The 13,171-nt window shown below is 38.6% G+C and overlaps 1 protein-coding gene across 1 annotated transcript in view; it reads right to left on the bottom strand.

Moving 5' to 3' along the window:
* Positions 1–13,171, bottom strand: part of MLIP (muscular LMNA interacting protein) — a 158,536-nt gene that overhangs the window by 25,203 nt on the left and 120,162 nt on the right. Inside the window, exon 12 of the mRNA XM_023513121.1 lies at positions 8,317–8,523. Within this exon, the coding sequence (XP_023368889.1) occupies positions 8,317–8,523 (207 nt within the window). The remainder of the gene's footprint in view (positions 1–8,316; positions 8,524–13,171) is intronic.

Raw genomic sequence — 13,171 nt, 5'->3', positions numbered from 1 at the left:
TCTCTTTTGAGAGAAAATGCACAAATACTTTCTAATAGTTCTCCAGAGGCAGAAGGGAAAGAAGAGTGAGAAATGGGAATTAAAGGGAATTAATATGGCAATGTACATGTGAATAAATCACAACCCATTAAAGGAACACAGAAGTTGTAATAAAGATGAGAGTAATGTCCTAGGATTTTATACTGATGGACTGTTTCTGCATGCCCAGCACCAAAATTCCACTGAATAATAAATAGCAAGATGCTGAAAAATGTAAAAAACTGAGGACTTAAATTAGAATGTGAAAGCTTTACTTGCATGGATCCCTTGATCCTGGTCACAATCCTATGATAGAGATGTCTTTTTTTTTTTTTTTTGCCATTTTACAAATGAGAAAGCTAAAACAAGGGTTTGCATTACTCATAGAGATATCGGCATAAAACCATTCATTGATCCATCAAAATAAATTCAGCAACTTATTATCATAGGCTCTGCAGATGAATTTTAACTTCCGTTTCACTTCAAGTGACTTCATAATTACTCATCAAATCAGGACACTTCTGATAATAAAAGGGGGAAGTAAAAATAATGAAAATCATATGACTTTAAAAATATTTATTGACTGTAGTGGTTAGGGATAATGGTGGACATAAAATATTTCTTTTAGAAAACTTTCAAATTATTTTAAAAACTAGAAAAACCCATATTAGTATATATGCATTTTTTAAGGGGCCACAAATATCAGGACATATGGTCTTACCATAGGAATATACTTTTTCATATCTTTATGAGAAATCTTAAAGCCTTGCTCTGACCTCTAGCAAGGACAGAAGCCTAGGAGTCTGCAGATTGAAGTGCTTGGGGGCAAGAAGAATAGAGGTCAGAAATGAACAACCCTCTCTGGTCATGAACTGAAAGCTACAGTGGAAGGGATTTTTCAAGAGATCGTGCCAGAGATAAGCACTGAAATATATATATTTTTTTGTGACAGAGCCTCAAGCTGTTGCCCTGGGTAGAGTGCTGTGGCATCACAGCTCACAGCAACCTCCAGCTCTTGGGCTCAAGTGATTCTCCCACCTCAGCCTCCAAGTAGCTGGGACTACAGGCGTCCGCCACAATGCCTGGCTATTTTTTGGTTGTAGCCATCATTGTTGTTTGGCCGGCCTGGGCTGGATTCAAACCCGTCAGCTCAGGTGCATGTGGCTGGCATCTTAGCTGCTTGAGCCACAGGCGTGGTGCCAGCACTGAAATATTTAAGTTACAACACTAAGGCAAGCTTGAACTAACCCTTGCATAAAAAATATACAGGAGAATTTAATAGCGGTGGAATCAATGGAAGAAGCTACAGTGTATACTGTAAAATCCCCATCGTTCTTTATCTCTTTCATTGGACAGAAGCAGACTCAGAACAAAATGGTGTATGCTTAAACAAAGCACAAAAATAATGCATTTTTTAAGAAAACTCAAAGTGAAATAAAATGGTTGCACATTCACAAAGTAGGCACCAAAAGAAAATTTCTTTTTTTTGAAAACTAAAAGAATAAGATATCCTCAAGGATGGCAGTACATTTTCTCCTGTGGCTTCAAAGCTCTCTCTCTCTCTCTGTTTCTATAAAGATCCTATTTTTCCTTGTAAAACCTCTCAAGCTTTCACTGTAAATAGAGCCTTCTTGCTTAGGAAATCTCAGCCTCTCTCCTGCCAACAGATCAGAAAAGTCATCCTGACTGTGAAGGCTCAGTCCTCCCTCCTCTGCGTTCTATTCCTAGACTGGCCACGCACTTTCTCATTTGTTGCTAGTTCGAGTTGGCAGAGAAGAGACTTAAGGGAGAGAACAATAAGAGATAACGTCCTGCCTACGTCACACGTGGTTGTGATAAATAAAAAGGAGAAAACGTAGTTGGAATAATAAAAGAGGATAAAGTTCACAAAACTGAGTAATTAAGTTGGAATATTGGAAGTAGGCCCCCAAATCAGGATTTTACATTGACTTGGAAGGACAGGTGTACCTTGGACATTATGAGGGCAGAAGATAGAAGAAATGAGGCAAAGGATGGACAGAAAAAAATAATAAAAGTTACAGAAAAGGATCAACTTTCTACTTAGGTACTTTGGGCACCTGTTAGTTTTTCTACCTGAGGGTCAGGAAAAGTAGTTGAGATGTGATTGATGCACATGGCAACGTCTTTCTGCTGCCCAGGAACAATATTCTTTCTAAAAGAATTGAATTTTTTTTTTTAAAACAAGGTACAAACTCTGATAGATCTTAATCTAGACACGAACAATTGTGTTCGTGTGGTACTTTGCTAGCTTTGGAGGTAAAAAATGTTAACTGCATTGCAAAATGGAGGAAAAAATTGGCAAGATGACAGGTAAATGAGACACAGTTTTAAGACAGTAATGTCACACCTAGTTCCTTTGTATCTTTTATTATTTCAGCAGTATGCACAGCCCAATGCATAATACATCAAAAATAAAGTTTGGAGAGCACAAGTTTTGACCTGCAGGAGCTTGGACTTCGGATTTAGAACATAAACATAAGGTTTTGTGTTTATATATAAATCACTGACCCATTTATGTCAGCTCAGGTATTAACGTTTTAGCACCAATCAGCCTCCCAACTTCAAACTACCCACCTCTGCTAGTCTTTGCCTCGGGGCTCTTTCTGGGAGATTAATGCTGCCCTCTCACAGGCACAGACCTCAGCTAATGACAACCGGAACTTCCGTCCCTCACCCCTGAGAGAGTGGAGCTTTGGGCTGTGTGCCCTTCACAGGCTCCTAGCGTTCCCCAGTGAGATCTATGGGAAAGAAATCCTCCCGGGCCCTGACAAGAGTCCAGCCATTTGGGAAACAGCAGTTGGGAAGGAGCAGCCAAGAGAACCAAACTGTGTGATCATAGCAAACCCCCTCCCCACCCCCTGGAACGCTCAGGCCAGTTTTCCTGGGAAACAACAGAATACTAACTTTTCCTCTGGCCCCAGATGGTGACCAATTAAGGGAGTAACTCCTAAATTTGCCCAGAGTGCAAAAATTAGCCCCTCTGCAGAAGGGATGACTCCATCTGGGAACCCCCCTCCCACATTCAACCCTCCTGATAAGGGATAATAAACGCCTCTTGAAACTGTATGAAAGTCAGCTGGTTCCTGGTCAGACTCCACTCTGCTCTCTCTCCTTGTTCTGCTAATAAAACCTTTCCAATCCCAGGACTGGTCTCCTCTCCTTTTTGCTGACCCTTCCCCCATACTCTAATCCTGGTTCCCTCAAAATCAAGCTCCCACTCCCCACGGTGGTAACATACTTGTAACACACTCTTTATCAGATGCCTTCTATCTTTGTCTCAGTCTCCACTCCTGGAACTGGTTACTACCTGCAATCATCTCCTGAAATCATGTGACTCCTCTTCTTAAAGAAACCCAAACATATAATTATCCTCATTGTTCAGAGTAAGTAGGTCCTAAAAATTACCATGAACATGGAATTCGATAATTCTGAACTGTTAACTCCCAGAGGAAATGCAGGATTGGGTTCTTAGAAGTCTCTGGTCACATTTCCATCAGCCAATCAATAAATAACCTATTTCATGAGCATTTGTGTTAAAAGATAATTATCTCCCATGTTGTTAATTCAGTAACACTGAACTCATGGCTTACAGCACCACAGAGTAGGACACATCCCAGCCTTCTTGTGCATAGGGACACTAGACAGCACTTCAACACTGTGTGTAGGGTCATTTTCAACAGCAAAATCACCAACAAATTGCAAAAGAAAACAAATTCAAAAACACTAGATGGATCACAAAAAAGACAATCATTTACGACACTATACCTAAAACAAGAAAGCAGAGTGCTGCCAGGTTCAGCCATAGCGAGGAACATGTGCACAGGGGACTCCAAGGTCTTCGTGTTCCGTGAATGTTCACAGATGATTACAAGAGTGAGTGCAGTAAGTATGGACTTGGGGTTACAAATAAATTTTAATTAAGTAGCCAGACTCACGAATATGGACTCTTTCGGAGTTCTCTATGGCAGAGGGAGCAGGAAGAGAAAAACAGAGAAGGATATGTAGGGCTTCTAAGATGATGGTTCCGAAAACAGCTTACAAAGTTTATCTGTCCCCAGAAAGCACCTAACAATGTTCTCCCCAGTATGCTGTGGGGGCACAGAGGTAGCTGACCTGCAGCCTATGAGGGCACAACATGTAGCTAAAGAAAGAAGGATGGGGCCATATATTATACAGTGAGGAAGAAAGCCTAGATTTTAGGCGATCTTGTATTTATTTGAGATGCCTTGACACAGGCAAGGATTATAGAAATCGAAAGGAGACAGAAAATCCCTTTGAATGCTGATGAGTTGAGAAACTTCCCAGAGGAGGAAGGACAATTTAAAATGGTTTGTATGAGTGAAGAAAACTTAGGAGAGTATTTTTTATGGGGAGAATGCATGAACAAGTTGAACAGTAAGAAATTCCCAAGGCATGCCTAGAGGAAAATAAGTCGATAGTTTTAAGTAAAGTAAAATAATGATAAAGAATAGTGTGAGATAATATGACAGGCACGGCAAAAGAAGAACCCAGTCAAGTTTTTGAATGACTAGCTACAAGGACAAAGTAGAAAAAGCATAATAGGTGAATCAAGTTTGGAGTTTGGGGACTGAGAAAATGTTGTATTAGTGACGGAAGTCGGGAAGCCAGTGCAGAACTAGTTTGAGGCAAAATGAATGATGAGCATGAGGTGACAGTGTGACATCCTAGGGGAAGCGATAAGCAAGCAGCAGAAGAAATGAAACTGGATCTCAGGGGAGCAGAATTGAAAACGTGGATTTGAGACTTATCTCTACCAAGATAATTACTAAGGGCTGTGAGTGGGCGAGTATCTGAAGTGAGGCACTTAGAAGGAAGAAGGAAAGGGACGAGAAGTGGGCACAAAGCGACAGCGAAGGCGCAGGCAGGGGGCTGGAATGCACATCCTTTCCCAAGAGCAGAGTGAGGAGAGGCATTCCAGAGTGAATGATCAATTCTGTCCATTGCTACAGAGGGATAAAAGACACAGAGGACTGAGGAAATGCTTCTGAATTTGCGGACAAGAAGTTTACCCTTACAAGAACAATTTCGGCAGAGTGAGGGAAATGAGCGTCAAGATGCTATTAACGGGCTAAAGTGTGAGTGTGTGGATAAAGAATGGAGAGAGTGGCTAGTGAATGCTTTGAAAGAGGAAAATTTTGAAACTGATAGATAGGCAACAGCATCGAGGAAAAGAATGGGGAAGTGCTTTTTTTTCTTTTGAAGTTTCTGTTTACAAATGGGAATCATTCAATGGAAAAAGAATGAATGAAGATTTAAGACAGCAATAGGAATGACATCCTGGTAAGGATTAGAGATCATAATACCTAACCTGTATAAGGTTCAGGCACTGTTCCAAGTGTTTTAGCTCAGCCTATCCGCATAGCACTCTGATAAGGTGGGAACTGTTTATATCCCTGTTCAAAAGATGAGTAAATGGAGGTATGCAGAGGCTAAATGGCCCGCCCAACGCCAGCAAGTGAAAGGGGTTGGGTCCAGAAATAAACTCAGACAACTGACTGGTGGCACCATGCTACCAGGCTACATGACTTTTAAGAATTAAAGAAGGAAACAAAAGGAATGATTTCCTTATGAGACTAGAGGAAAAAAAGTTGGATAAGCTAGTTTATTCCAAGGTGAAAGGAAAGTCTCTAATCATCCCTATAAGACATGATGTGACATCCTGGTGTAGCGCTCTATCTGGAAATTAAGAAACGAGAGAAGAGATTGGAATGAGGACTTAAGACTTGAGAAGTTTGACAAAGACTTAGAAGGGATGTGAGGACACTGAAGACTCAACAGAAGGGGAATAAAACCTGTTGAGCATCTAGTGTAGCTCCAGATGAAAGGGGATTCTAAAGATCAATGGGTCAGTTCAAGTTCAGTTTGGCTCTCCAGAGGGCAGGATGGGAAGATGTGAGTTCAGAGATAAGCCCAGTAAGCATAGCTGTAAAGTTACACTTGGGAGCAATGTTAGGGGACTGGAGAAAAGTTAATTTAGATGGCAGTTATGTTTTACAATCCCAGGCATGAAGCTATTTCATATAAAAAAGAGAAGTATTGATAAATTAATATACTATTAGCCCAACAACTCCAGCACAAAGTTTGAAAACACTAATATCAAATTGAATGATCAATTCACACATATGTATTTTAATAGGGCAATAGATATAAGACTAACCAATGGAATCTTCCATAAAGAAATGTGGTATTACTACATTCCTATCATTACTCTTATTATTTTTGTAATGAATGGCTCTTTATTCAATATCAATAAATCTTAGACTCCAAAAGAGACAGACTCTCTTATGAAGATTGCGCAGATTGAAAACAGTTGTCCAACTTCGCATGGCTTGTAAATATTATTTTTCACAGTCTAATCAAAGGCTAAAATATGGATAAAATACTCTGTCTATTCATCCTGAAGATTTCCAGAAAATACCATCACCAAAACAGCAAAAGAATGAGCTATTTCATATAACAGATATCTATAAAATAACCCTATCATGGATGGCAACTTATTAGAATGAAATTATTTTGAAATACATTATTATAATTATTTGTCTTAATAACTAATTAGATTTCACAGATGTTGCCAATTATTAAATCATGGAGAATTACAAATAATATATAAATGTTTAAAAAAATATTATACTTTCCTTAATATACTACTTTTTTTCTGGAACAGGAAAAAGAAACAACCAAAGATTATAAAAATATCCTCTTGAACATTGCCCCAAAACATTGTATTGGTAGAAAATTTTAAAAGTTGTTCATTTAGGATTAGCCATTGGAGTGTCATAGATGGTACTAAATATAAAAAGTTAATTCTTCTGTGTATATCATGCTGCTCGCATTTTTAGACTGGGTTTTTGAATATTTTTGCTATAAAAAAAAGTCCTGTAGCCCAAGGAATATTGTTTAACTCCATTTTGGAAGATGACCTTGATCAATTTCCAGATATAAAGATATATTTCATTGGATATAGGGAATTTGTAAAATGAATAATTTTATGTAAGATTTTTAATTTTACAAAAATATTTAATTGACTTTTGAGTTTGACCAGTCAATTCTTTCAGGAAATCTTCAGGGCCTGAGAGTCTGTATTAACCAGGATGTCCTCATGGTAATACTCAGAAGATCAAAAGGAACTTACACACAAGTCCCATGTAGCCGGACTGTGTAAATATTTATAATTGCATTCCAAAGCCAACTATAAATATTTATTTTAAAGTGGTAGGGACAGATTTTAATTCATAATAACTACTGCAATAGGGAAGAGATTCAACATGGACAGAACTCAAGTTTGACGTGTGCAGAAGTGACTGGGCATTTTACTGTGAAAGTGGAGAATGAGGGAGTAGGAAGGGGCAAGTGGAGACTCAGGGAAGTCAGGGAAGAGAAAAAAATCATAAAGGGTTGGTCAGAGTAAATGCTAATTAGACTAGCTGCATCTGCTGGACAGCAATAGTGAAGCCAGGACTCTACCCTCCCACAGAGACTGGGAGGCAGAGGCCCCCTGTTTTGTGATGATTACATTTTAAAGGAACGCCTTTCCAGTCCTTGGGAGAGACACCCCTGAGTTATAGGAGATACAGATAGTCACAGTTGTAAGATCTTTTCAGCAAATTCACCAAAAGCGTGTGGTTAAAAGCCAACTAAAAATACTTTCTACTTGTTTTATATTGTATACCTTCCTACACACACACACACACACACATACACACACACGCACACACATAGGTACACATGCCCACGTATACATGCTAGGTACTGAATGTGTCATTTTTTATTACATATTCCATTACTATGAGGCAGATAGGCACATTTTCAAATAAAATGTTAATATTATTTTGCAGCTACCTGCAATAATTCTAAGTATTTCTTGTCCCACTAACTGTCATCATAATAGCCTGACTCATCAAGTACCTTTTTAGGAATGCTGAACTAAGATTAGAATATAAATGAACAATGGCACCTTGGAAGGTTTTTAAAATGTCCCGGAATTTCCACCATGGGGTTAGAACATAAAACAATGAGAAACACAAATCAGGAAATGACTGTGGGGGAAAAAATACATTTTTATTATTTCCCATGGTCAGTTATCATCTGTTTGTAAAGTAATGTGCGTCAACACAAATGTTTAATATTTTAATACATTCATTATTAAATATTTAAATATTCTTAATCTATGTTTTCCTTCACATTTAAGTATTAAAAGTTAAGTGTCATGAAAGTTCACAGCACAGAATGATTCCCATTTTGGTGGGAAATTCTCACCTTATTATATACGTTGTGACTAAACAGGGTGTGAGAGTCCTCCCGTTCATCACTCAGTGAGAAGGAGGACAGATGAGTGAAGGGTCCCGGGGCAAGACAGTCAGCGTGCGGGAGGGTCTGTGGATGCAGCAGGGACTTAGCAGGAGGGTAGAGTTTAGTCTGATATAAAGGATGGAGTGAAACAGGCTTGGGAGGGACTGTCACATCCTGGGAAGAAGAAAGGCATAAAAAGGATGTTAGCAGATGAAAGTTAAGCACACTTGGAAATATGTCTGTTATAGACACAGGACAGAATCTCTTACTGGTAAGAAGAAAACCTCTTTTCATGCCCCTCACAAGACACCTGCTTTCATAGTATATTATTTGTCTAGTTCACCAATTCCTTCCGGTCCCCAACCTCCAGCCTCTAAGAGAGTGTTTTAAAGGGTGCTAAGTTTATTTTTCAAAAGTATTGAGAGGAGAAATATGTACAGAAGAAAAGAGTCCATCCCAAGGAGGTAAGCAGGGGTTGAAAAAAATATTCATGGAAAAGGTAGGGAGGAGTGGAAATCAATGCAAGGATCCTGCTGGGTGATTTGGTTTGGAGGACATTTGGGTTAAAGGGGAGGGCAGGGAAGATGCTAGGAACATGTGAGCAGAGAGACGGAAGAGTGAGCTGTCATTCACAGCACAGTAGGTTACAGAGTTGAGTTTGGCCTGGATGAGGAATCAGGGAGAGGTGAATCTGGAAAGAGTACTTTAAGTCCTCAACTCCAGGCCGCGTGTTGCTGTGTGAAACTGATAGTGCAAGATATAGAGAAATTCAACTGTAGAGAGGAGGGGTTAGGATAGTCTAACCAGAGTGGGTCTTTAACATGGGGAGGGGATGAATGCAAAGACTCAAAGATGAATGCAGGAACTACCAAATGCAGCCATGAATTATGTGGAGAGAGCAAGGAAATCACAAGGGTGACAAGTCTGATCCTACAAAGAAAAATTGCAAAAAGAATCTACATGTCTGTATATATCTTTTACAAAACAAGCAAATACAAATATATACAAATATAAATGTATATAAATATTCTTGTTTCACACACACAGTATAAGCATCCACATATTATAAAAAAGATAGCATTCTCTTTACAATATTCTGCATCTCATTTGTGATTTTTTTTTCATTTGACAACAATTTTGGAACATTTCTTTATCAGTATATGAAAGCTATTGATTCTCTACCAAGACACATCACTCAGTTACCAAACTGATCGTAATTGTCATTTAGTTGATTCCCTTAGAAATTTCACGTGTATCACCTAAAATATCAAATCACCTAACATAGTGATGTGTAATCTCCTCTTTGCCACTTACTATACATTTCATTTCTTTCTTTTGTCTACTTTCAATGACTAATACCTCCAGCACTGTGTTGGTGGGCAGCTTTAAAGGAACACACGTAGTACTTTTCCATTGAAAATGGTGCTGGCTTTTAGATTGAAATATATTCCAATTTTGTTTTATTTTTTAATCAAATGTTTCATGATGTCAGCTAATGAGACTTCTTAGTCAGTGTGAAAAGTGAGTAATATGAAAACTGAGTAGTCAACACAAGACTCACAGTATAAGAAACAGGTATATTGTCACCAATATCTAAAAGTGCTCAGAAAAATGTGATCTAAACAGGGTCTCTGCTTTCTACTGGGCTTCAGTTTTTCTTGAAGAGTTCAAGAATCCATTCTCAGCATGTCAGGAGGCAAGTCTATGGTGGTCTATGGGAAGCAAAGGTTTTTCCTGTGGGTAATCTGGTAGGGCATAGGTTCTATTCAGGCAGAAGGAAAATGTTTGAAGAGGTTGTGCTACTTCTAAGCTTACTGTGGCCAATCTCCAGCTCTCAGGATGAGGTCACACCTGAACACTCTTGTTGGATCAGGTAGCATCTTCAGTTTATTCAGGCAGCTAGGAGAGCAGAATTTTATCAGCACTTGGCCACACTCACTTGAGCATTAGCAGGTGGACAATAGGGTACAAAGGTGAAAGGATTCCTGGTAATAGCCTGTCACTTGAAGTACCTGTTTCTATCTATGCCATTTGTCTTCTATGCTTTGCATAAACCGTTGTCCTGGGATTCTCTTTACCATCATCCTGGGAAACTCTTTGCCTCTTCTCATGTTTGAGCTCCTGTTGTCAATATCTCAACTCTTATGTCTTCTTGGTTTCCTGTCTTAGTGAATGAGCCCTAAAGGAGATTTCAGGACAATGGAGTAATTGGAAGCAAATTTTTGACCCCTTACATGTTGAAAACTGACTTCATTCTACCCTTGCTTTTAATTGTTTGACTATGAAATTCCAAGTTACATTGGCTTCCCTTGTCCAATGAGGTTGAAAAACTCAACATCATTCTAGTTTCCAATCATTTGTAGAGGATCCTTTTTTTCTCCTTTCGCAGAAAGTACACAGGATTTCTTTTTGCTTTCAGTAATCTGAAAATTCCCCAATATGCAAGTTGATGTGGGTATATTTTCATCTACGGTGATAGGAACTGGATGATACCCTTTAATTTGTAAAACTTTGTTTTGAAAAAGGTTCTTGAATTATTATTTTGTTTCCTTCTCCCTATCTTCTCCCTTCTGTTTCTGGATATTGGACATTCTTAGGCAGTCCTCTAATCCTTATTTCTTTTCCTTTGGCCCAACAGCTCCAGAGGTTTATCAGCAAGGGTGATCCAGGACAGAAAGGTTGCCCAGGAATGGGACTTCTAGTCCTAAGACAAACTGGAATGAGTTGGCTACGCCACCTCTAAATTCCATATTCATCCTTTGTTTATGCTATTATGTCCATGTGTATTTAATTTCTAAGAGTTCCTTTTGTTCTCTAAATATTCTTTTTTATTATTTTGTTTTGATTATATGGAGGCATTATCTTATCTAACCTCTGAAAATATTAATGTTTTTGAATTTTTTCTCTCTAAACGGTGTTCTCTTGAAATTTTTCTGTTTTATATCTTGTTTGGTTATGTGTTTTATTTTGGTTCTATGTTTATATTTCATGTTGCAGGCATTCCTCAGGTATCTGGGTATCTTTAGTTGCTCTGATAAAGTTGCAGAGTCAGGAATTAAGAGCTCTTTGGAAACTCTGTGCAACCAGGATCAGGCTATTGGAGTTTCATTGTGTAGAGCAGCCCAGTCTCAATAACTTGAAGGCTTTCCTCTTTGGTCAGATTCGTCTTTCAATTTGCTGGCTAGAAGACAAAGGCCTGAACACAAGTGCTCTGAGATGTGAATAGAAGAGACAGGGCATGTGGAGACTAACCCCTCACAGCATCACTTAGTCTCCTGTGTTCAATAGAGTTCCTCCACCCACTCCTGTGCCAGGCATCCCCCAGGTAAGAAATTCTACTTCCCTCTCTCTGGCATATGAATTATTCTCCGAGGATAGGAGAAGGTCAGTCACTGAGAAACATGGGTTTGGGGGTAACTGCTTTACATTCCAAGGGGAGTCAGGGACTGACCTCGGCCAATTTGTTTTGTCCATTTGCTTATGCGAGAAATATTCATACAAAAACAAACATCGGGGGTCATTCCCTTAACCCTCGTTGGTATGCAACTGTTTTATAGTTTGTACCTATCTTCTTTATTTCAACCGGCATTTCTTTGCCCTCCTTTCAGAGGTATCAAGAGCCTCAAATCCTAAGCCTTTTGAAAACTCTATGGTAGAAATGGAATCACTGCTTGGCTTTCTCCATGGCCTGCCTAGAATCTAGCTATCTTGTGTGTCTGCTTTATGAGTTTTTCCTTATCAAAATAGATTTCTGGCCCCTAAAATATTACTGTGTCTGCTCCTCTTCCCATACCTTAAAAATATCACCTTTTAAATAATGTACGGAAATACTGAGGAAGAGCAAATTTAGGACTGTTGTTCAAACCACCATCTTCTACTGAAAAATCCCTAAGAGTTTTATTTTGTGTATTTAATAAATGGTACATGAAGTCTAAGGAGATCTTATTATCATATCCTCTCATTACACAAATAAATCACACTTGGTAAGGACACAGCTTTCTCTAGTGTGCTACTGAATTCTGTTTCCCACTAAATTAAGGTATTTCCATCAATATTCAAAACTCATTAAGAAATGAGTACAATTGTGATGGACTTGTTTCTTAGTTCAATGTAAGATTTTCACATTGTATATCAAAGTAGTACCCTGAACCCCATAAATGCATCAATGTACGAAGTTGTGATTTAATAAAAAATAATTTAAAAAATATTCAAAACTCAGTTTGGACTGAGATTCCCTTTTTGTGCAACCTCTATTAGATTTTGATGACAATCCTACACTTGCCACACAAAATAATTTAGAAAATATCATTGTATTACCATCGTCTACAACTGTCTGCCCTGAAAATCAGTCATACAGTTCATAACCATGTTTTGGTCAGTGATGGACCAATGTGTGATAATGGTCCCACTTTGCACTGTACCTTTGTATGTTTACATCTATTTAGGGACACACATACTTACGACAGTGTTACAGCTCCCTGCAGTATTCAGCACAGTGATGTGCAGTACAGTTTTGTAGCCTAATTATTTTGTGTAACCTAACATGGATAATAAAATCAGTAAGCTATGCCATATATGTCTGTTTAAGTACACTGTGTGATGCTCACACAATGATGAAATTGCTGAATGACACGTCTCTCAAAACATACCTCTGTTGGGAAGCAACACATGAGTGTATTCATTCCTTTAAAGGTTGTTAGAATTCCCTGTGAATTCGTATTTGACCCGGAGGCTTCTTAAAAGTACCTTTTAACCATTTTTTTTTCTGGTTTATCTTTTGGTAATTGTCTTACTGGACTTCTTCTTTTTGTATCTTCTATTT

The sequence above is a fragment of the Otolemur garnettii genome, unplaced genomic scaffold (assembly GCF_000181295.1).
Source record: "Otolemur garnettii isolate 467f Iridium unplaced genomic scaffold, OtoGar3 scaffold00035, whole genome shotgun sequence".
Classification (NCBI taxonomy): Eukaryota; Metazoa; Chordata; class Mammalia; order Primates; family Galagidae; genus Otolemur; species Otolemur garnettii.
Note: the sequence above shows the minus strand (reverse complement) of the source record. Positions and strands in the feature narration are given on the sequence as shown.